The 25,543-nt window shown below is 34.2% G+C and overlaps 1 protein-coding gene across 2 annotated transcripts in view; it reads left to right on the top strand.

The window, feature by feature from the left end:
* RFX3 (regulatory factor X3) overlaps window positions 1-23,345 on the top strand; it is a 109,065-nt gene extending 85,720 nt beyond the window's left edge. For both annotated transcript variants that reach the window (XM_036403115.2, XM_036403114.2), the window contains 11 exons: window positions 20-139; window positions 2,619-2,740; window positions 3,979-4,091; window positions 4,871-4,986; window positions 5,567-5,721; window positions 10,140-10,237; window positions 10,508-10,657; window positions 12,131-12,339; window positions 13,305-13,458; window positions 15,544-15,586; window positions 16,492-23,345. In XM_036403115.2, coding sequence (XP_036259008.1) covers window positions 20-139; window positions 2,619-2,740; window positions 3,979-4,091; window positions 4,871-4,986; window positions 5,567-5,721; window positions 10,140-10,237; window positions 10,508-10,657; window positions 12,131-12,339; window positions 13,305-13,458; window positions 15,544-15,586; window positions 16,492-16,730 — 1,519 coding nt within the window. In that variant the 3' untranslated portion in view covers window positions 16,731-23,345. The remainder of the gene's footprint in view (window positions 1-19; window positions 140-2,618; window positions 2,741-3,978; window positions 4,092-4,870; window positions 4,987-5,566; window positions 5,722-10,139; window positions 10,238-10,507; window positions 10,658-12,130; window positions 12,340-13,304; window positions 13,459-15,543; window positions 15,587-16,491) is intronic.
* Window positions 23,346-25,543: the final 2,198 nt, after the last annotated feature.

Genomic DNA, 25,543 nt, shown 5'->3' with positions numbered 1-25,543 from the left:
TGCTTGCTCTTCCATAAAGGGGGAACTCCAAATATCATTATTATGGGATTCGGGTCAAGCCAGACTCTCCTCTTAATCGACTACAAGAGGACATGCAATATATGGCCATGAGACAACAGCCCATGCAGCAGAAACAGAGGTAAAGTGTGAAACACAGCTATTCACACTATTTCTCATTCATCAAGTCTTTTCCTTACATGGGCAAGTTCAAATTCCTGTTCAACTTTTTTGCTGTGAAAACAAAAGTGTGCTGAATACCCAATTGATGTCAATGATGTCAGGCACCAGTCAAAGTGAAAGAATATTTACCTAGAAATTGTCATAAATTTGCAGAAAATAAATAATGATAAAATTACCTATAATATGAACAGATTCTCCTTAACTATATTGAATTCTTGTCCCACAAGATGAATAAAAGCAGTAAGAGCTTTAATTTCAAACATTCCTGTTTCTTTTCATTGTATCATTTTATGTTCATACTTCTTATCGGAGAACTTACAATTAAGTTGCTTGGAATTTAGTTCATGTCCCTGTGAAGAATTAATATGACCACAATGGTTTGCCTCCAAGTACATGTAAGTATATTCCCTTAGTATCTGTTTTTCCTGAGGAACCTGTGAAGGCTCAGAAGTAGTTGAAAACTGCGGCACAGGGCTGTACTGGTGTTGAAAGAATGTGGGAATATGCATATTAAAAACTATGTTAAACAGAAAATTAATTATCTTTGAAAGTTAATAATCTTTGAAAATTAATTTTGATTTTACTGGTGTTACTAGCCAGTCATATTGCCCTAAAGTAAAATACATTAGATGCATAATTTCATGACACTAATCAATAGAAGAGCACCATCTTTAGAACACTTATTCCTCCAAAAACCTTCAGTTGAATGAACAGTTTGGTATAGTGTACCAAGCATATTTTGTGTCCTTGTACACAACTGAAATATGGAAAACACAAACTTTTAACTTCAAACTTTTTAAACTTTACCTTCAAACACAAAGATCATTTTCATCTGAAATGATTCTACTGTCATTTCCAGACAGTACAGATAATTTACAACACTAAATGGAAGCTCATGGTAAGATATATGGTCTTAACTGTCTTTTGCTGAGCATAATACAGGAGCATGAGATGTCTCATAATAACATCATGTAGAAAATGCTTATTACAAAAACCATGGCAGGATTATATAGTAAGGAATGATGATAGATATTTACAAAATCTCCCAGCAAGCTTATTTTACCCACTCAATCTCATTCACTTAGACACTTCATTCACTTGCATTCAGAACTACATATGTGCACCAAAACATATGGTCTAACTAGAATTATTTCTGGAAAAATGATGCCAGTCAGCGAAACATTGTCACGTCTCTTGTCTTCTTCGTGTTTCACAAAGAAAAAGTGATTTTGGAATTTCATTATATAACTGTTAGGACTGGATATTTCTTTTTGTATTATTTGCTTGATTATTTTATTTAAGACCACTGTATGTCTTACATAGTTCCCTTATTTCCCTCACCTAAATATGTTTGGCATCATTTTCTTAACTTTAAGTCAGTATGTTCCTTGATTATATAGCAACAAAATCACACATATGGCACTGTGTGCAGTTAGTGCACACTTCTGTGCCCCATGTTTTGCACTTGCACACATGTACCTGCACCAACATGCACCCAATTCAGGCTCAATTCACACCAATCCTAAGCTCTGTGGCAAGAATCTGTAATGGTGTTGATGATGGGTGGGAACTGCAAGGTACCATTATGCACAATAGGTAGCTGTTACATGGAAAGTACTGTGCTATAGAAGGCTTAGTATTTAACTTCAGTGTTTCATATATAACAGTATGTGTTCTTATCATTGTTATCCACATGTATTGAAAAATTCTAGCAGGATTTATTAAGAGAGAACTAAAAAACTGAATATTGTAATTTTCATGATTATGGGAATATTTCTCTTTTGTCAGTGTATTAATATTTCTAGTGGTTCTTTTGTCTTTTAAATTAGTGGTAAATTGCAGTCAATATACTTTTTTTCTAGGTAGTTATACCAATTCTAGCATCTCTTTCAGACACATCTAGTTGAATACTTCTAGTTCTCTTCAGCAAAGCTGTAGACTGAATGTATGCCTCATTTTTCTTCATTCCTTTTCTTATTTTGGGAACCATGAAGCTTTTAGATTTGCATAACTTCAGTATCAAAAAGTGCTTGCTTTGAAGTCTTCATTAGCATGAGACAGTATTGTTGTTTCTTCTTAAAAGTCGTGAAACATTACCTTTGTTTTACAAAATTATGTCAATCTGTGTGGAAAGGGAAGGATTTGATTTTTTTTGGTATAAATTTGCTGGTGTTACAATATGCCGTTACTAAGCTAAATTCTAGCAGAAATTGAGAGTACTGCTGGAATATCACCTTTGTGAATTCTGTAATGCATTGTTAACACTCTGGCTTCCCTTAGTGTGTTTTTCCTTCTGTTTTTTACAAAGTAAGTAAGAATCTCCAAATTCTTTTGACACTTTTCCTGAAAATTTTATTTTGAGATGGAAAAATCAAACTCAGTGTTCCATTTATGAAGAAGTAAACAGAAAGGATAATTTTGTACTTGATATTTTGCAGGTATAAGCCTATGCAGAAAGTGGATGGAGTTGCAGATGGCTTCACAGGAAGTGGTCAACAGACAGGCACATCTGTTGAACAAACTGTAATTGCCCAAAGTCAACATCATCAACAGTTTCTAGGTACAAAAGCAGGCTTTATACTGCTATATAAATAAGTAAGATGAACTTTGTTTTTACAGTGAATATCAAGCCAGACAAGTAAAATAGTTACATCTGAAGTTATCATGCCCTCTGTAAAATCCTTACTCTCAACAGAACCAAAAGGCACTTAAATTACACTTTATGTAATTTAAGTTTTATGTAATATTTAATATGCATAATGTAAGTATAAAAGGAAAATAAGGAAAAACAGTGTGAGGTACACTTCATATTACATAAATATGAAGTTGCTTTGCATAATTATATTAAATGTGCATATTGAAATTCCTACTATGAAAGTTGTTTCCTTCATGTGCTTTACAGTGCATTTTATTTCGTGAAAGTTGGCATAGGGGGATGGCATTGCACTACTATGCAGGTTAGCCACTCCTGGCTGTTTTGAAAGGGTGTTCTAGTGTTTTGAGTGGAAAAAGACAAATAGTTTCAACTGAAAACTCAGGTCTTCAGGTCATGTTTTAAAATATCCAAATTGTGGATTTGTTGACCAGTTAAGCATGTATTCCAGTCACAGAAACAAATCTTAATTTAGTTAATTGTTTATGTAAAAATAATCCTTGGCTGTGCAGATAGAGTGCGCTATTAGTGTAGGCTTACTTGGTTAGGATTTTCAGCCACCAAATCCTTTGGCTTGATTTTGCTATTACTAAAACCATTTGGAGCATAAGGGTAGCATTAAAATGTTTTGAATCTTCTTTTCCAGGTATCTTTCAGTCCAGTATTTTTATCTTACCATCTTGTCTCCCAGAAACATTTGTGGCAAATAGTAAAAGCACACATTGGCTCTACTTAAAAGTCTAGTAAATGTCAAGTAAAAATGTATATTGAGTTTATTAAGCCCCATCACACCTTGCTGCATGGAAGCTCTTCAGCTGAGTAACCAAAAAATTATTGAAGGATTAATTTCTCCTGCACTGGCTCTACATATTTTCTTTGTAATAGTCTGAAAAAGCATATGTTAGGTTCTCCATATATGTATACTATGTACATGATAGCGTTGTAATCTATTCTAGTATAATTTTGTATTTATTTTTTACTAAAAATTATTAATGTATTTAGTATTTTGGCATACAACAGGTATTAAATCATTTGCCCTTTGAATATAATGACCTTTTGGAATTTATTTCTTTGTATAATCCTTAGATTTTTTTTTTAACTATACTGTAACTGGCACTTCTTTCATTATGTTGTCATGACAACAGATGCATCTCGAGTACTGCCAGAGTTTGGAGAAGTTGAAATATCTTCTCTGCCAGATGGTACTACCTTTGAGGACATCAAATCACTACAGAGTCTTTATCGAGAGCACTGTGAGGTATTTCCTATAAACCATTTATTTTCAAAATTTTATGACTTTTACTGAAGGCCAGTACAGGAGAATAGTGTCCAATATATTGTAGCCATGATAGTGGCATGTGACTTTCCTCACAATATTTTACTTAACGAAAACGAGAGCAAAAAGGGTTTTCTGAATGATCCCCTTTACAGGGGAAAGAGTAATATGTAATAAATACTGAGAATAAAATGTTGTTACATGTACATTTTTCAGAATGTTAGACTTTAGATTGTGTATGGAGATATTTGGTTTAGTCAACAGCAAGTGTAAATCAGGTTAGATTATAATTTTATTTTTAAAATCAGTAACATTTTTCTTGTAGCAAAGAAACATTTAGACATTTAAACCACATTTGATACTTAGCAATATGTCTTTTAAAATTATTTTTGAAGGTGCTTCCAACTTAGAAGGCATTATGAGAAGGAGTAATGTGTCAGGTTTACTTTTCTATTTGCAGTAGCAGTAAATATTTTCTGTGCCTAAACTACTCTGATATGTTTACATAGTAAACATAGGCCATACTAGTTCCCAGAGGCTTCCATGCAAGCCTTATGCAAGTCTCTGTGCACAACAGTTTATAGTGCTGGATAATTTATGGGTATCAAAGATAATAAAACAGGTACCATTTAACTTGAGAAATATACAGTTTGCCTTGATTCCACTTTGTGATGAAGGAAAAGAGCTGTAGATCTAGTTGGAGTTGGGAGTGGAGGGATTCTGGATAAAAGACAATATGATCTCATCTTTCATTTTTTCAGGCAATACTGGATGTGGTTGTTAATCTTCAATTCAGCCTGATAGAAAAATTATGGCAAACTTTCTGGCGCTATTCTCCTTCTGCTCCACCTGATGGCACTCCTGTTAATGAACCAAGGTCAGTAAATGTTTCTCTATGTTTAATGTGTCTCATGATAGTGTAAATGTGAAATTATAAAAATCATACTAGTTTTAACATAGTAATTTTTTCTCCTATGATTATTTTCCAAATTAAATTTATGTTGTCTGGCAGTTTTGTATAGCTTGGGTGTATGCCAAAGGTCAGTCTTGAAACAGTTGTGTCATCCATGTCCATTTTGCAAGGACAGCTAGAGTGAAGTTGTCCCTTCCCAATATTCAATCCACCACTTCTAAGCCAGAAACATCATTCATATGTCTGCACTATTTATGAGCTTTAGGAGAATTATGGAGGCATTTTTTAAATCCATTTCCATGTGAGACAACGTGTAAATAAGTTATATTGGGTGCAACTGAGATATCTGTGACACCTGTATAAAAAAGTACATTTTAACACCCAGGTTTTTACCTGCTGTAAATCATGGAATCATAGAAACTTTAGGTCAGAAAAGTCAAATTCAACTGTTAACCTAGTACTGCCATGTCAGCTGCTAAACCATGCCCCTAGTTGCCATAAATGCATTATCATGTATTAATTTGCTACATTTTTTTAACACCAGCAATCTGAGCGAAATAGAAAGTCGACTTCCTAAAGCAAAGCTGATTACTCTGTGCAAGAATGAGTCTATTCTGAAATGGATGTGTAACTGTGACCATGTGATGTACCAGGCTTTGGTGGAGATTCTCATTCCTGACGTCCTTAGACCTATTCCTAGTAAGTTCAACATCTGAAACATTTTGCAAAGATTTTTCTTTAAGCATGTATATGATGGAAGTGTACTTGTGCCTCATAGGACAGCTTAAGAAAAAATTCTGAAAGTTATACAAAATACTGTATAATTTATCCATACTTTTCTCGTGCAAAGAGTTGTGCTGGGAAATGCCTACGACACATATTAGTCTTGGATTAGTCTGGAAGAGAACTGTGGTCTTTTTGATTCCATGTTTGGAGACGTGGTCCTTTATCCCTAACTGCTGAAATCAATTCTAATAACTGTTAAGGCTATGAAAAATTCCTACTCCAATTTATTATTCTAATCTACTGTTTTTCTGTCATACATCCTGCAGGAAGTAGTGAGTGATTGTCCAGTCATATCACCATTACCAGGAGTAGAGCTTTCTTTTCAAATTTAATTTTACTAGAATCTGTCATTGCTCTAGCAATGTATTTTTATGGCTATCTTTGGTAGAAAACAAATTTATGTGTAGTTGAACTTCATGAAGTATTTATTGTGTCACATATACTGTCCAAATGTTATACTGAAATCATGTTAGCAAGCCACTAAAACCCTCATAATTCCTATGTATTATCTTCTTCCAATGAAAAAAACCCACAGTATTTACTTCAAAAAGTTGGATTGATTTTTTTTTTAATTAGGGCTGTAAGTAGTTTTGCAGGTCACAAAGCTATATTGTCATGCTGTGAACACCTCCTCTGTTATAGTGAGTCCAGCAGTAATAACTGCTCAGTAAGAATATTTGGTGGTAGTACCTTGCAAAAAAGTTTTATTGTCTTCTTGCTTGCCAGTGGAATAAAATCAAGCTTTAGCAAATTATGTACAATACCAAAAAAATTGAAACTGGAAATGTATAAAATACGAAGGTTTGCCATTTACAATGCACATTTTACCTTTTGTTTAAGGAACGGGTAAGTTCTTGGTAGTAATTGGCATAATATGTGCATCTATATAGCAGAATGAAGGAAAAATGTTTTTGCAAATACATGCAATTATTGACAACTTTTACTTGTGTAAATTATTTTACATTGGTTTATATTTAAGGTTTTACTTCTCTAATGACAATACCATTAGGTAGGATTTTACTGTAATATAGTGTATCACCAACAATTAGTCAATAATAAAATCTCCCACAAATTTAATTATAACATTTAATAGGTTGAATGAAAACTCTCACTTGCAAAAGCAAGTTAATTTCTGAATAAAAAGGTGGTGCAGGCAGTTTTTCATTAAACTTGATCCTCTCCTTTTCAGTTGCTTTTCCTGTAAAGCCTGGCAGTCTCTAGAGAGATGTTTAAATGACAACATGCTGTCTTCCTGCTTTGCTTTGTAAAATGCATTGGGCATTGCCAATACAGGATTTCAAGAAAATGGGCAAAATCAATTAATATCAATAACTAGATGCATCGTGTCCTTTTCATGCTATTTCTTTCTTTCTAGAATTAACAGTCATATTTGAATAATTGATACCTACTGTGTTTGACATTCCTGTTTTGGGGATGGTCATCAAACTGTTGGATTCAAATACCTCATCTGATCCCACGACAAATTCATCTCAAGAGACTTTTTGTGAACAGTCCAGTGTTTTTCTGCTCAGAATTGCACTCACTGAGCTACCTTTAGAAGGCAGCTAACACATTATCTTACTTTATCCTTTAGGACCAGCTAACTAAATGGCTTTTTTTTAGCACCTTTCCTTTAAATGGTGGGCCATCCAAGTTTCTTCTTCTCTGTTAAATGGTTCAAATATTACAATTTTTTAAACTCCCGCTTTTGAATAAAAGTATTTCCAGTGATTAAAAGAGACTAAAATAATGGGTTAAGGTTGAATATAACAAAAATGCAGCTGGGTGAATCATTCTCTGTGGGAAAATAGCAGTTTGTAGGAAAGTTGGACTCTGTAGAGGTGCTGTTACTATCAATGCTTCATTAAAGGCATGTTCATGATTTTTTTTGAATAAATGGGAAGATAGCAGCAGCTGCTGCTCAAAACAGGGAAAAATATTAATTTGAAAAGGGCTTGAAGAAAGCCCTTTTTTTGTTTAGATCTTTAGTATTTTTTCTTTTAGACAAGTCCTATTGTTGATACATATTACTGGACTAGAAAAAAAAGACTGTTGAGGAAAAAATTGTTTTATTTTTAACTTCTGTATTAAATTTATCAGCTGAAATATTTTGCACCCACAGAATGAGTGAAGAATTGCTGGGTATAAAACAGCAAATTCAATTTCCTAAGAAAGTGAAATGCTGTCCATTGGAGTAAGGAATAAAGAACATAATTATCTAGTGTCCTGTTATGTTTTAGAGTGGACATCTTGCATCTTCACATATGGCAGAATGGACTGAAACAAATTTGATTGTGAGTTAATTTCCATGATAGGTGGAGAATTTATGCAAAGTACATTTCCATGCCATATTACACAATTCCAGACAGACAAAATATTGAAGTACTGGAAAGACTGTAAGGCTCAGTTTTGTACAAGTCAGGGGGGTTTTGGTTCAGAAGTCAAGCTTTTTAGGTGCTTATGCAAATCAAACTTTCTGTAACTGCCACTGCCATATCCTTTAGTGTGTGACTAGGAACACTTAATGGTTTAGGCCCTTTGCACCAGGCTTATCATACGAAGATTCTTTGAAAGGGTTCAGATGAACTTACAAGTTAAAGGATATAGGTGCTTATGGTTTTGGTAATGGCTACATGTGTACTTAGGGATATGAGAAAAATTCTGTATTTAATATATCTCCAAAGGTCATTAGAAATTCATGATGGCTCTATACAATACTGATGCTTGATTAGCTACTTTAGCTATTTTGTTTCTTCAGAACTTAGAATTCCTTTTATTTGTTCCTTTTTCTTTCTAGTTAAAGGCCTTTCTTAAGGCCTGAGCTGCTTTTCCGTACTTATTTTTAAAGGAGATCAGCATTACAGTGCTGCAAATAAATTTTAACATATATATAAATACACTTGGGTAAAAAAGAGTCATGAGAACACTCAAAGTGAAAAAATGGTAATGTTTTTCTTAAATGTCCAAGTACTATTCATACAGTATTTACATTATTACTTCCATCTTGTCTGTTAGGTAAGAAAATGTGAATGAATACACAGTCAATTAGTAAGTGCACAGAAATAATTTACAAAGCAACACAAGTGAACTAGGGGATTGACAGGGTTGAAGAAAAAAGCTTGTTCTTCACATGTAAACCTGATACTATAAGAGGGCTCAGCTAACACAGATATTTTGTAAGACCAAATTGTGATCAGCTAAGCATTCAAAGGTGTGGTGAATTATAAGAATTAGCAATATAGATTTTACTGCTTCTGACTGCAAGTTTAAAGACGTGAAAAAGATATCACAAAAAATATAGTTTCTCTTTTAGTAAATTCACATTTCTGGTAGAAAGCTTTATTTTAAAAAGGTATTATTAAAAAAAGATATTACTTCCTTAGGTTTTTTCCTCTTCACTTTTGTAGTTGCTTTCATTCTCTAGTAGTCTTCAGAAACCTTTAGTTTTTTTTCTTTTTTTTTTGCCTATTTTTTGCAACAGTTCAAGTGTAGTGCTGTTATGTCAATGTGCAAGGTTTAGGCATGGGAAAGCCGGGTTTCTATCACTCAGAAGATACGATTTTATTTTTTCCAGATACTCTTCCTTGGGACAATACTACCTGTCCTCCTCTTTTGAAAAATTAAAATTTCTGGTTTTAGTAATGCAGAGTGCTATAGGGGTTTCTTCAGTATCTCTCTAAATCTGTCAGCCATTCAGCATTTCTGTGGATGCTATAGAAAAGAAACAAAAATGCACACAGATTTCACAGTCATTTGAATAATTTCACTTTCTGTCAGTGAAACACATTCCTATATCTTGCTTATTGATGATATCCTTAAGGACTGCATGTGAATGGAATTTATTCTTTAAAACTCAATTAAGCAACAGTATGACATAGTTTAAGATTAATTTGGACTTATTTGAGGAAACTGCAATATTCCTATAAGTGGATTTTTCCCCAGACTTTTGCTTTTTTGAAAGAGGTGTCTAGGTAAAATGGAAAGCTGAAAATTTGTGATGGAAAATTCCACTACAACTACTGCAATTGGTGTTGTTCTTGTATAGGAGTGCCCCCAACAATGCTGCTAAGTCACAAATTTCTTTGGAAGATTGTCTGGTGAAGAAGTCAGAATGTTTATTAAACCAAAAGTAAAAAGAATTATTACATTATATTATTAACACATTATTGTGTAAACTTTATCTCAGTGAGATATTTTGAACCTAGAGTAGATTTGTCTAATAAATAAATGCAGCAGACCTGAAAGTTGGGTAAAGAGCTCTGGGGATGCAAAGCGTTTCAGGATGGGTGTACTGCTTTCTTTTCATTCTGTTTTTATTCTCCAATGTGCAGGTGCCTTGACCCAAGCCATTCGCAATTTTGCAAAAAGCCTTGAAGGTTGGCTTTCAAATGCCATGAACAATATTCCACAGAGGATGATACAAACCAAGGTAGATGAAACTTAAACAACTATTCTTGCAGTGGCAAACCAAGTGGGCAGTAGCATCTAAAAGGAGAAGCATTTTAACATCAATGCTAAATTTCATGTTTAGCATCAAGCATCAAGTAATGGCAGAGGAAGTAATATTATTTGATCTGCTACATGGTATAATTAAAATATGAGGACCCATTAATACACACTATTAAAATGAAAGTCAAGACTCAATCTGTAGAATTAATCTTTGGCGCACAATATTTAAAAATAATAAATTTCTTCATAGGTTGCCGCTGTAAGTGCCTTTGCCCAGACTCTGCGAAGATACACATCTCTTAATCACCTGGCTCAAGCAGCTCGTGCTGTGCTTCAAAATACTTCTCAAATCAACCAAATGCTCAATGATCTCAACCGTGTTGATTTTGCCAATGTTCAGGTAAAATTTAGTTTTGAATAGCAGGGGTTTTTTAATTTTGATTTCTTCTATGATTTTGAACATTATTGTCAGGCATCATTCGATCAAGAAAGACAAGTGCTAATATTTTGCTCATTCATATGCATTGTGACTCAGTCCAAATGTGACAGCTTATGCTTTAGGAAAGTCAGAGCTCAGAACCATTACTTGTTTCAATTTGCTCTCTTGAAATGCACATATTCTTCCAACTTCTATGCAAATGTAGAGCAAATACCTTCTTAGAATGGGTACTATGAATCGTGTCTCGCTAATAGCAAAAATTATATTTTAGGATTAGAACTCAGTAGCGTATCTTCTGAATGTCTCTAAAGTTATTAAATGCATAGCATTTTCAGTAGAGACTGTCTCCATACTTAGTATTAAAACTCCATACATTAGTATTTTTTTTCTACGTGCTTCTGCCTAAATTTACAAGATCTCCTGAATAATGGATTAGATTAGTATGGTTGGAACCTATAGAGTATAAATTCATGTTTTTACTAAGCCTAATTTTTCCAGATGTTTTTGCTTGTCTGAGGAAAAATAGTTTTGTCCTTTCGGCCAGCAAAGTGAAAGGTTTCGGATTCTTGGTAGTTCTCTGTTTCTCTTAGTTGTAAAACAGTGTTTTAATGTACTTGTTAACACACTTAACAGAAATCTAGTCAAGAGTTCTTGACCAAAGATACATTATATTAAGTACAGTAATATGTTGACATGGATAAAGAGTCTGTGAATGAGATATTAACTTGGCTCATGACGACTAAAGTTTAAATGGAAATGGCTTGCAGTTAGTGAGCTGTCATTTTTTTCTCATTTTCTGAATTTAACAGTTAACTTTATTTAAACTTGGTAACACTGACTAAATTGCTGATTGCTGCATAGTGTGTTTCTCCACTTGTATGCAGCTTATGTTGTCTTTAAGTGATATGTAATCTATTACTGTGTAGAGTCAGCAAACAATCCTTGTTTGCATACAAAGTTTCTTTTATAAGACCATATAACAGGATTTGTCTTTAAACTTAACTTCTTCAGAACAAAAGGAATGTTGCACTTGATTTCTCTCTACTTTTTTTATTACTTTAGTCCCCTACATTTGACTCTTCTTCTTGCTTGTCCTGCCCAGAAAAAAATTACAAGATATAAGTATTTCAACAGAAAAATTACAAAATTGGAAGCCTTTTTTCACAAATGAATGTGGGAGACAGGAAACTTTTTTGTTTACATTGTTTGTTCTAATTTCTTTATTTGATGTCTGATCTTTCATGCTATACTTTTCCCACCTATTTGCTTTCAACAAAATTACAATAGATTTAAAATAAAAAAAAAATCTTAGTCTGTCTAGTAAGTGAGTCCAGTCTCTTTCATCCATTGAACAGCTTAACCTTTGAGATACAATTACCTTGTGTGCTTTGGCTTATGTATTATCAATTCAAGAGCTGCCATGTACTATAACAGGAGCAGGCTTCCTGGGTGTGCCAGTGTGATGACAACATGGTTCAGAGACTCGAAACAGATTTCAAGATGACTCTTCAACAGCAGAGCACTCTGGAGCAGTGGGCTGCCTGGCTTGATAATGTAATGATGCAAGCATTGAAACCGTATGAAGGAAGACCCAGCTTTCCTAAAGCAGCACGGCAATTTCTGTTAAAATGGTCTTTCTACAGGTAGCATTTAATAGATTTTAAAACATTCTAACTATTCTATTAATTGCTAAATTGTGCATTGTAATGAAGTTGATAAATCTAATATTAACCAGTGGTTTGATACATCATGAAAAACATGAGGTTTTTTTTAGAGGACTTCTGTTATTAACCTTGAACTCAGGGCTATCAGCAAATGAACAGGGACCTAAATGGCCCTAGTTTATTATTTCAAAGGCCATCTGAAAATGAATGCAGGTGTAATTTTGTCCAAAGTTAGAAACATACTATGAATTGTTTTGGTTAAAAAACTACGCAGTTATTAAGTCACTGTTTTTAGTATTACTTACTAAAACATTGTGGCATCAATGTTTATTAGATAAGAAAGGCAAAAGCTGTTTTTAATATATGAAAAGAACATTAAGACAAGCATTTCATGTTAGCTGCTTATTGAAACAGTTATCAGAGTAAACCTTGTTCTTTGAAGCTGACTGTAGCGACTTCTTGCTGAAGATATGAAGACATAATATGAACACACAATAAGTCTATATTTTTTTAAGTTTCAAAACTTTTTAAATTCTGGCAATTAAAAGCATTGCCATAGAAAGACTGACACAACAGATATTATTTAAGCAACAGTTTCTTTAAAAACAAATCGTTTTCTTGCCATTTTAGTTGTTTATGTTTTCAACAAAGTTTCTTTCAAGTTAAGTTTTACACTTGTTCAATTAGTGGTAGTTATGCATAGGTCAATACCAAAACCAAACCAGTCTGGTTATTTCCTATGTGGTGTTCAACAGTACGTTCTGAGAAAGGAGAGAAGCAAATGATTGCCCTTTCCTGGTCATCCCATTAAATCAGACATTTGAGGATAATGTTACTTTTGAGAATATTGATTTTGAGGTGAAATGTCTGTCTACATGGGTAAATGTTAAAATGGCTGTGACATACAATACATAAACATATATATATTTTTTATTTTCAAATAGCTCAATGGTGATTCGGGATTTAACCTTGCGCAGTGCTGCTAGCTTTGGCTCTTTTCATCTGATCCGCTTGCTTTACGATGAATACATGTTTTACTTAGTAGAGCATCGTGTTGCTCAGGCAACAGGAGAGACACCTATTGCAGTTATGGGAGAGGTAAGATAATATGTAAGAGACTAGATTGATAGATTTAGTGATGATTGGAGAAAGTGTTTTTGCACATTTTTAGGCATGTATGTAGAATGATTGGATGTTCTGCAGTATTACAATAGACTGAGTTACAAATATTTACAGTGGTTTCAAACTTGTTTAACTGGTTCATTGTAGGAGTATTAAAATAACGTTGAATTCTTAAAATCAGTTATTTCTAAATGAACTTACTCTTTTATGAATCTGCACACAGATTCATATGCGTAGTTTAAAAAACGTTGATCAACCTGCAGCCATTTTCCACTTTTTGAGATCTGAATATTTTATGTGAAAATAAAAAAGGGCATAGTAATAGGAAAATGTTACTTCTGTGGATCTGTTTACATGCATTTGCACACATAATTCCCACACAAAATGTATACCCTCTTTGACATAAGAAGTCTGGTTTACATGCAGAATTTTGGCTTGTACAGACCTGTCCACATACCAGTGCAGACAGAGACGTTTGCAACACATTGGATTTTCATACAGTTGTTTCAAAGACTATTGGCTTATTAAAGAAGATCTAGAGTCTCAAAGCACAACTATTTTTTTATACTCAGCTATGGCATTTGCAAGGCAAAGTTTCTCTTATCCCTCTTCTTTTCAGTAGTTCATCTGGCATTTTATTTTGAGTGAGACAGTAAGGAAAGCATGAACTGTCCCAAAATAATAATGTTTCAAAGGTGCTGGAAAATTGATATATTTGAAAATATGCTAAATCATTAATAGGAAGGATTTGTTACATTTTTACACTTGCAAGTCACTCTATCATGTTCTGTGTTACCTATAAATTGCAGGTAATTTTGCTAGTTGAGTTGTCATTTTTCCCACAAGATATATTGATAGGCTTATTAAATATTATAAAGAGGTAATATACTTTCAAGAGAAGTTGGAAGGTGTCTCAGATTGCTTTGTCAAATTATTTTATATCATGTGTCATGACATGTTTCAGAAAAATTAAATAATTTTTCTGCTTAGTAGAAAGACCCACCATCAGTATAGATGCTCTTACATTTCTTGTCTTATATTTGCAGAAAGTACTACACAAGTATGCAGTTACTACATTTTTCTTGTCTCAGCAGACTTTACATGATAAAGACATAAATGTAGCATAGGGCCTCTAAAAAGTTTATGAGACTGAATATGGAAATACTATGAGGGAGTAAGTATTGCAAAATTTTTGGAGGTGAGGGGCAGAATAGAAGTAATACATGAAATGCATGTCTTCTTATGTTTCTGTGTATTCAATGGCTGAAATAAAATGAGGAAGTCCAACAAGCACTGTAAAACAGTATAAACTGGTTGCAGCTGAGAAAAGCCTTCTCGTACTTCTCCCTTCCTCTCCTGTCCTACCCTTGGACACAGGTGTTGGCAAAATTCTTCTGGAAAAGACTAGTATCATCATTTATGGCTAGAAATGTATCTATGTAAACAATGTGCTTTTCATTTGATATCCACTGGTGGCATTTTACTCTTCCAAATTTCACACAAGAGAAATGGAGGAAGGAAAGGGAAGAAGGTTTCTAACTCACATGCAGCTTCTTTTAAAAGCTCTGGATTTTGATGTAAATCAGTTAACAGGTTATAAACCCTTTCTCAGCAGTGCCTTTCATCTGCCTTCCAGGTAGATTAACAACACTGTGACATACTTCATTTTGCTCAAGCACAATTAAAATGATGCCTGGGAAATTTTAAAGAGAGTTTTTTGTTATAATATTGGCAGTTCAGAATGAATATCCACTATAATTTATGGCCTTATAAGACATAGAAATAGCTCACTTCAAACAACAAAGGCCCTGAGAAGGCAATCTTTAAAAAGGTTGTATTTCTCCATTCTAATTTTTGAGGGTTTACTTAGTGATAATTGTCTTAATAAGCACAAGACTGAAATGGAATGAGAAATTGTTCTGCTATGGCTATGGCTGCAGCTAAGATCATGCATTTGAATGAATGCATCAAACCAGCGAAGCACAGATTTCCTACATCATAGATATTCTATGTCCCCATTTGCTTAAGACTGTGTCCATTTTTTAATTGTTTATTTTGCAGTTTGGTGATTTAAATGCTGTGTCCCCTGGAAATATGGATAAAGGTAAGCATTTCAGTATCTCCAGGGTATAATTCTGTTCAGAGCTAATGCGTCTCTGAGCAAAATAAATCCTTATGTTTTAAAAACACAAGTCAAACAGAATTTAGAGCTGTATCATCCTATAAAGTGCATGTATATGCTGTATGGATACATTGATATAATACAATAGCTGTGCCTGTAATGTGCCACATGTAATAATGACTGGAATATCATAGGTTTGTTTTACAGTAAGAATATTTTGAAGATGTTTAGTATTGTCACAAAGAAATACTCAAATTTTTATGCAAATTTTGTTATATCTAATAGGATGCAGGAGGGTAACAGCTGTGGAAAGAAAGACAAGAATAAGCTTATGGATATTTAAGTGTAGTGAATGTTTTGCTAAGTCAAGAAGCAGAATTGTATGCAAGTAGTCAGGGAAAAATTAGTTCCTTAAATTCTCTTCCTGCTCTATTTTGACATGCATTCTTATACTGACTACTTGAGTGATTTGGGGTGATTTGACCTCAGAACTCAACTAGTGAATATAAGAATGTTTGTCAAAATTTGGGGTCAAGTGACCACAACTCTCCTCGCCTCAGTTTCCCTATCTATACCTAAAAGTAACAACTCTTGTTCATCGTGTTTAGGAAATGAGACATTTTCCAATATGAAGTTAACATTATTTGTTAGACCTTTTGAGATTCCAGGCTTTTTTTTCACATTAAAAGTGTGTAGCTCAAGTGATGAAACCTGAATCTGTTTATCTATTTGAGATAACAGTTGACTTCTTTTCCATTAAAATTTTAATTTTCAGTTTATGCTTTATCAGATTGCTCCCCTGTATTTCAACTATTACGTACAAAATAAAGAGCCTTGTATTAGAAACTTCTCCTTTGTGGTAGTTACATGCTGGTTTGTTTGTGCAGATGAGGGCAGCGAAGTTGAAAGTGAAATAGATGAAGAGCTGGAAGAAAGTGGAGAGCCACAAGCTAAGAGGGAGAAAACAGAGCTAAACCAGGCATTCCAGGTGGGCTGCATGCAGCCAGTGCTTGAGAGTGGAGTACAGCAGAACCTCCTGAACCCAATTCATAATGAGCACATTGTTGCAACTACTCAGACTATCAGACAATGCAGTGCTACTGGAAATACATATACTGCAGTCTAATGTGAAACTTCCTCTGGCCTCCAACACACGCCCCATTGCATTAGCTGTTTAGGTTTAATATGAAAAAGAAAAAAAAAAAGAGAATAAGTCCGAAGGTTGACTGTTGTCAAATATAACTGTTCTGATCATTATTTTGTTGGAGTTGTTGAATGGAATGGGTGTATGTATTTTGCCAGGTCTGTTTAGAAACAAATTTTTGTAAACTAAATCATTTTACTTTGGCCACTCAATATGAAGAGGTTTCTTTGTATCAAATGCAAGGAAGATTTTTGCAAAGTTTAATGTTAATGTTTTGTCCTCTTATAATAATTTAATTTTTTTTCATCGTTTTAAAAATATTTTAATGTTAATTATTAGTTATTATGCTGATTTCATATAGATAGGTTTTTAATTAGATGCACTTCTGTGAAATATCAAAAGAACTGTTTTCTTTGATTTACACTGGAGGCATACTTATTTGACAGCAGATGTATCAAATTTGTTATAAAAGGTGCTTTTCATCGTACTACGAGAAGACACTATTTTGATAAAATTGTGAGTATTCAGGGGGATTTTTTGTAATAATGCTGGAGGGTTGAGAAGATCTCCTCGTTTCTTCCTGTGGGGAAGAAGCTGTTTAAAGACAGAATTGTATCAGAATGTGGTAATCTGTATGGCATAAATGTACCTAATTATCTGAACATGATGTAAACAATGCAAGCTTCATTTAAAATCAACAGTTTCAGATATTATTTGCATACCAGTTCCTCTGTTTTGAAGACTACTGATTCTATAGGTGAGGCCACTGAACTGATGCTTTTGATTGTTCAGTGGCACTGTAGTTGTTAGAAACTGAAGCTAAAAAATAAGTGACTTGATTATTGTTAATTTTATGTGTATGTGCTACTTATGCTGAACTGGACATACAGGAAAACATTCCATTTGGATGACTTTCTTCTATTCCAGGTCTTTTCCTACTAGTGGTTCAATCTGCTGCTCTTAGAAAAGATGATTTATAGAATGCAAGGAATGTAGCAACCTGCATCATTTTCCTTTCAAAAACATTTCCTTGTTGTTAAAGTGGATTTAAATTTTTACAAAAATTAGACAAGGCAGTGTAACTGGCACACCTCACTTGTACCTATTCCCAATTGTGTAGAATTTGAATAGGTGGCTAGATGGACCATTGCCATTTAAGAATGTACATCAGGGATCATTGTACCTCGGCTATTACATGGTGCCTTAAACAGAACTGAAGCTAAGACTTAGTACTTTCTGTTATTCTTAACTCTTAAATTAATTCAACAAGGTGTGCCTGTCATTTTCAAATTCCCTAAGAAGTAAGGACAGGTTACACAGCCTTCAAAAGAATAAAAGGATTTTTTTATTATTAAATAATTTTAATATCCCTCTTAGAATGACAATAGACCTATTTTTTCTCGTTTCTAGCTGGATTTCACTTTAATAGAAATAAAATTTGCTTGGGAATTTGGAAAGCAAAACTAGCTTTAATACCAACTTCAAATGTCAAAATAGATTGACCATAGTCCCAAGCATGATTATATATTTTCTAAACCCTTGCCTACTTTTAATTTTAAAAACTAAAAAGAAATAAATGAGCAGGTACATAATGCAGTGCATGTTTTCAATTTCTATATTTTGTGGTGTATCAGCCAGATATTACATTTTAATGGTTAAATAATATCAGTTTATAGAGACCATATTAATTGACATTAAAGAACTCAAGTTTTTCTTCAAAAACATTTCATTATGCAGACACATGAATTTACTACACTAAAGTAGAAGAATTAAATAAGAAAAAAAAATCCAAAAAGTGAATGAGAACACAAAAAGATCAACTTTATAGGAAAGACTGTGTAAAAAAAAATAGGATTCTTTTATTCTGGTTTATCTAGTGTGTCTGGAAATGACTTTAAAGTCATATATACCAAATGGGAGAAGAGCATGTAAAATGGAAGTTTATTTATAGCAAACAAGTTTGTTGCTAGAGTTTACATATGCTCCAAATACAGCTGCACATAAACTAAATGTCCTAACATTACTGGTGCACAAAAAAAAATTTAATTCCTCTGCAGAATTGTGAACCCATCCAGCTCATTCTGTGTAGGCATAATTCCTACCAATGTCAGTAGATGGCTTTTGCCTCAGTAAAAAGTAAAAGTGACATTTATATTCATTATTTCTAAACTCATAAATGCACTGAATCTCATTTTAGATTTTGTTGTCACATATATCACTCAGTGTGTCCTGATTTTTCCTTAGAAATCAGCACATCTGTACCCTTCACCAAAAATGCTAAAACTAAGCTGTGATAAATATTTACTCCCCTTCATTGTGCATTATAAGATGTTTACAAGTAAAATAAAGTGAAATAATTCAACTTTTTTTCATTTTCAGCTTTTTTTAATACAGTAGTAGTTGTTTTAATTTTTGTGTTTGTTTGTGTTTTCTTATTCTTTCTTGGTTTAATGTTGAATATGTTGTTGCTGAGAAAAGAGTACAATTGTAAAAGGCAAATCTAGATTGCTGAATATAGTGGGATTTGAGTATCTTTCATTGTTTAGCTTTCCACTCCGCTCAGTTGTTAAATGTCATCAAGTGAAAAACAAAACTGAAAAAAATCTGAATACAAAAAATGGAGTGTCTTTCATAGCTTCTAAAAACAATGAATTATCAAAACAAATTGGAACTTTCACAGGTTCAGAAAACTGACTGGAGTCTGTATTCTTACTCTTAAATTCTAAAGATTTTACCAAGGTTTTTTAGAGCAACTATCTTACTGTGTTGTAAACTTACAGATTTGGGAGTCTTTTGTTTTGTTCTTACTGAAATTTCAATCAAACGCTTAGATAAAACATTTTGCACACCCTTGCTCTTTAATAGCTGGGTTTTAGTACTTGTTGAAGTAGAGAGATGCGAATACCTCAGTGTGTATTCTGTAATGTGTAGCGTGCGGCTGCATTGCCACACCAGCTCTGACGTCTCTGGTCAATGCTATGGAGAGGTGTAGTGTGTGTCCACAGGGTAGACATTATGAGAGTTGACATGATTTATGTGTTTTATCTAATCTTGAAATGGAATCCAGAATAATTATTTTAGAGGCATTTCCCCCATTAGCACAAAATAGCACAGTGACAGTGTGGGGGAAGAGGTCTTGTTGAACTACCTTTTCAAAGCACAGGGCCCAATTTTCAAAAGTTTTACATATGTTAAAGTGTTTTGTTACATTTTCATCTTTCTTGTGGTAAATCAGTTTTAAAACATTTTTTTTCAGGTTTTTTTTGGTTTTTTTTTTTTTTTTTTGCTTGTACTGTAGTATGCTCAAAGCACCTTCATTTTTTAAAAGTTCCATAAAAATTTGGAAAATAGATGTTAAATTATTTGCCTATAAAATGATGATTTTAAAGGCATTACTGCCTTTAGTTCAAAAAAATAGGAAAATTAAGTTCTGTCATTCAGGAATGCATAGGTCTATATATAAATTTAATTTAAAGCAAGGTATTTTTAAATATCTGAAACATTTTTTGTTTTATCTTGGTTTCCCTAGGAGAAATGATCTGATATCTTTATCATTCTCACCAACTGACATCTGCACTGTTTAGAAAAAAATCCATGTTAGAGATGTACTGCAATCCAATTTAATTCAGAATGCTTTTACAAAATAAAAGCAACCACTGAGAGCCATAAATGTACTGTCAAAAACCCCAGATTTATTAGTAATATAAGTATAAAACAACAATTTCAGAGTTCAAAGTACAAATCTGAGAGAGCAAGATGAATTTCTGAAAATTGGGCCCTTGTCACACTAACAGGACATGCTCTTTGTATACAGTTTAAAGCAAATTGATACATGGAATTCTAGTATCTCTGCTAATTTGTTTGGTGATTTAACAGTGACAATAAAAACTGGAATAGAAGCATAAACACACAGTGCTTAGTTCTAGTACTAGGAAATTAATTTGATATGATGCCTTGCATTAACCCTTTGAGCATTGTAAGTAACATGATGGGAACAAAGATTTTTAGATAATTTAACTAGTTCACTGAGCATATACTTTGAAATAGCTTATAGTGTTGTAAATCTTTTTTTACTTATGTCTAAAGTAAATACTTGCATACAATATGGGGATGTTTTTTATTAATAGGGGCCTCAGTAGATGTAGGCAAAATATTCATTGCCATTTATATGTACTGTGTAATATAGAACAGTACTTCAGCTCCCTGGTTTTCATAACTGCATATATATATACAAAGAAAATCAAACATGATTCTACAGATAGGAAGTTGTCTACTTTAAGATTCCTTTAGAAGATAAAGGTTCAGAAAATATATTCAGCTATTTTGAAAATTTCCTGAGATAGATTAGTATTGGAATACTCCAGTACTGTAAAAGAGAAATCTTTAGGATTAAAAGAAGGTTTAGTAATAATAAATTTTGCAGAATATTTGAGGTGTTTGCATTGAAATTTTTGGCAGTGTTTGTGAGAAACAGGAACAAAAAGTGCACAATTATGTTAATATTCCTTTTAAAACTCAGTCACTGCAATAATGACTAGCTAGAAGATGAAGGTATTTTATTAAATTTCACATACAAGGGTACAGTTTGGATGGCCCTTCTTGAATGTCAGAATTTTAAAAGCAACTAGAAATTGCACGAGCAAATAATTTTAAAAGCCCCTTTGTTCTTCAAATTAGTGCTTACAGGAACAAGGGAACACGTGTAGCAGCAAGTAAAGATTCTTTTAACTTAGAGATACTGATGCCACCTTACTAAGTGAGAATACAGTACATTTTCTACTGGTTCCTTGCAATATCAGTCAGCAAACACTAAAGCAGCTTATTTAAGTCTAGCTGAGGGCAAAGAAAAAGGGTATCATTTAAAGTTATTTAAGGGAATTACGTCAGTAGTATAGTGCAAGTAAGTTGTAAACATTTTTAGTCAGTTAATGCAAATTAATGCATAATTAATTAACATAAATGCAATACTCAAAGGGTTTTAATTTAACAACTTTTTTTATTCATAATTTACTGTAAATGCTTCTGAGTTTGCATGCCTTGATCATTGCTGCTAGTGATTTTATGTGCCAGTAGACCTGAGTTTAATTTACCAGTTTAACTAAGAAACAGTAAAAGCCACTTACAAAGTGACTGCCTAGTGTTTGTTTAGAGTAAAATATGCCTTAGTTTGAAAACTATCATTTTAACTCTTGTTTTATTCTGATTTTCTTCTCCTTTTCCTGTTGAAAAAAAAACAAATTGAATTTTGGGATTGGAAGCCCTGAGTAGTTAAATATTTGGTAAGAATTATTCTTGGAGATTGCTCATTAAGGCTGAAATTCACTGTAGAAAACAAGGCCCAGAAAAAGCCTATGGGCATCAAATGAGCCTCACTTAACACTAATTCAGGAAGATGTTCTTTGTATGTTCTTAAGCACTTTCTGGTTATGGTGCAAACATCTTACAGGAATTTTCAGTTCTAGATTAATTTTACTCTGAAATAATAAATGTCTTTTTAGGAGGAATTTAGACTTCAGAGGAGCAACCTTGAATGGATTGGGTTTTAACAGGAACTCAGTTCAATTCTTTTTGACTCACTGATGCCAGCAAAAGTTTTTTACACAAAGAATATTTAATGGGTTTCCCAAGTAAAGTTTCCTTCCATACAATATTAAAGTGACTGCCTTGTATTTAAACATTAAATACCCATTTTAAAGTAACCCAGTTAAGCAACTTAAAATATGTTGGGAAAATATCACTTTTGTACCAAAGCAAGTTGCCCATTTCCACTCATACCCACTGAAAATTTGGATTTACAGTTAATAACCAATGAGGCTGTTAAAGAAACTTCGAGTGCCTTTCAAAAACTTAGAAAATTGTGCCTGAGGTGGTAAACTTTAATTAGGTTAATTCTAGAGCTACCAATCAGTAATTTTATCATCACTCAGGGCTTTCTTACCTTCTAGGAAACTTCCCTTGTTGCATTTATTTTATACTGTATTTTTTTTAAGTGCCATCATTTAAATTTCACTTAGTAAGTGGCAGATTACATTATCCAGTCCCACAGCACAGAAACATCATAACACTAGGACATATTCAAATTCTTATTTTCCAGTTGACTGAATATATTATGTAAATGAGGTAAGCAACTTTTTGTAGATTGTATGTGTGAGATAATGTAATGTTCTTTTCCAGTTTTTGGGCTACAGTTGAATATACTTTTTAATTATTTAAAGAAGACATCTTTACAGAATAACGTGATGGTTTTTTTTGTATAATGTATTTGATTTTGTAAATACGTATTTCCTGATGTGATTTTTGTGACAAATGCTAAATCTTTTAGTATATAATGTCCTCTCAAAACTGGCAGGAGCTAAATAATAGTTTGTTGGCAATTTGTATTGTGTACTGTACAATAACTGGGGACCTTTTATAATTATAAAAATATATATTAACTTTTAGTGTGTTGTATAAAAAAATGACTGGAACATACTAAAGACAGTAGGATTTTTCTGAATATTTCAGACTTGAACTCAGGCTAGCTTTCTTGTGTTTTTCAAAACAAAATTGTGTCTTGTCTTTTAAAATCAATAAATTTGTTTTCTTGTTACAAACATACCTGAATGGCTTCAGTTCTTGTATAGCTGTTTTGGACTGTTGTATAGTTGATTTTGAGAAAAAAATTACTGCACTTACACTTTTGAAATAAGACCACTTTTTTTTTTTATTTAACAACAACAGAACTAGGTAACAAGTGTGTCTCAGATGGCAAAAACCCCAAGTATTTTGAATCACAGAATTACAGAACTGCTAGGGTTGGAAGGAACCTCTGAAGATCATCTAATCCAGCCCACCCTGCCAAGGCAGGATCACCTAGGAAGTGTCGGTTCAACTTAGTTGCTGTCATACTCCCAGTAAATAGAGACTGTAATGTACTTATTCATTTCAATGTTCACAGTAATTTCCCATTACAGATTTATGTAGTTAACAGCTAACAGTGAGAGGCATGCAGACTCTGGCCTCCAGGAATTAATGGTGTCAGTTTGGTACCAGCAGAACCTACTTCTGCAATTTTTGCTGTAAATATTCTGCAATATGGTAATGTGTTAGATGTTTTGACAATTTCACAAAACATAGTTGAAAGGCAAATCTTACCTGTTCACATATTCTGTGTGTCTCAAGTATGTGTTGCAGGCACCATATATATTTCATATTATATTTCATATAAAGAAATACTGAATTTTATTTTAATGTGGAGGACCCACCAAGTAGTAGATGCTAGAACATATCAAATAACTATTGGATACCAAAATTAAAACAGGTATTTCACACAAAACTGTGGTAAAGGCAGAAGAGTTGCACCCTAAAGCTTGTTTTTCTCAGGATGTTCAGCCATAAATTACGGTCCAGTCATTGCCTATTCTTTAATTTCAAATGAAGACCAAAAACTTAGTATAGTACAGTATCGGTGCCTGCATTGCGTAGTACAAGACTACAACTACACCAGTGACCCGCTGCAGCTAAAGAGTCGGGAAATTGGCAAGGTTGGAACAGACCTTCACGGTCACCCATTCCAACTGTCTGCTCAGCACTACCCTTGTCACCCAGAGACCACCAAACCACATCACCAGACCCAGATGCCTCTTGAACACCTCCAGGGACAGTCACTCTACCACCCCTGTGGGCAAACTGTTCCAATCTCTGACCACCCTAACAGTGAAAAAAAATCTCTAGTACCTGAATCTCCCCTGTCTCAGCTTAAGGTCATTTCCTCTTGTCTTCTCACTGCAAGCACAGCAGGAGATCAACCCTTACCTCACTGCAGCCTCCCTTCAGGCAGTTGTTGAGAGCATTAAGGTCTACCCTGAGCCTCCTCAAGACTAAATAAACCCAACTCTCACAGATGTTCCTCTGTTAATGTCCTAAAGCTTTCACAAGCTATGTTGCCATTCTCTGGACATGTTCCAGGAATTCAGTGTCTGTTTTAAAGTGAGGGGCCCAAAACTGAGCGCAGGATTTGAGGTGTGGCCTCACCAGTGCCCAATACAGGGGAACAATCCCTGCCCTGCTCCTGCTGGCCACACCATTGCTGGCACAGGCCAGGATGCCATTGGCCTTCTTGGCCACCTGGGCACTGCTGGCTCATTTTCAGCTGCTGTCACCAGCACCCCCAGGGCCTTTTCCTGTGGCAGCTTTGCAGCCACTCTGCCCCAGCTTGTGGCACTGCCTGGGCTTGCTGTGACCCAAGGGCAGGACCCAGCACTGGGCCTTGTTGAACCTCACACCACTGGCCTGGGCCCATGGTCCAGCCTGCCCAGATCCCTCTGCAGAGCCTTCCTGCCCTCCAGCAGATCAGCACTCCCACCCAGCTTGGTGCCATCTGCAAACTGACTGAGGAGACACTCAATTGCAACACCCAGAAATTGATAAAGATGTTAAACACAACAAAAAGAGCCCTGGGGAGCACCATTGGTGACAGGCCACCAACTTGATTTAGTTCCATTCACAACCACTCTCTGGGCCTGACCGTCCTGGTAGTTTTTTTACCCACCAAAGAGTCCACTCATCCAAGCCACAAGCAGTTTTCCTAGGAGGATCCTGTGGGAGATGGGGTCAAATGCATTTACTCAAGTTCAGACAGACAACAACCACAGCCTTCCCCTCATCTACTAAGCAGGTTGCTTTGTCATAGAAGGAGATCAGGTTGGTCAAGCAGGACCTGCCTTTTGTAAATCCATGTTTGCTGGGCTTGATCTCCTAGTTGCCCTGCATGTGCCATGTAATGGGCTTCATGCATCTCTTCCACAGCCTTGCCC

This window comes from Molothrus ater, chromosome Z (assembly GCF_012460135.2).
Source record: "Molothrus ater isolate BHLD 08-10-18 breed brown headed cowbird chromosome Z, BPBGC_Mater_1.1, whole genome shotgun sequence".
NCBI classification, from domain to species: domain Eukaryota; kingdom Metazoa; phylum Chordata; class Aves; order Passeriformes; family Icteridae; genus Molothrus; species Molothrus ater.
The sequence above is the reverse complement of the archived record's forward strand: the minus strand, read 5'-3'. Positions and strand labels throughout refer to the sequence as shown.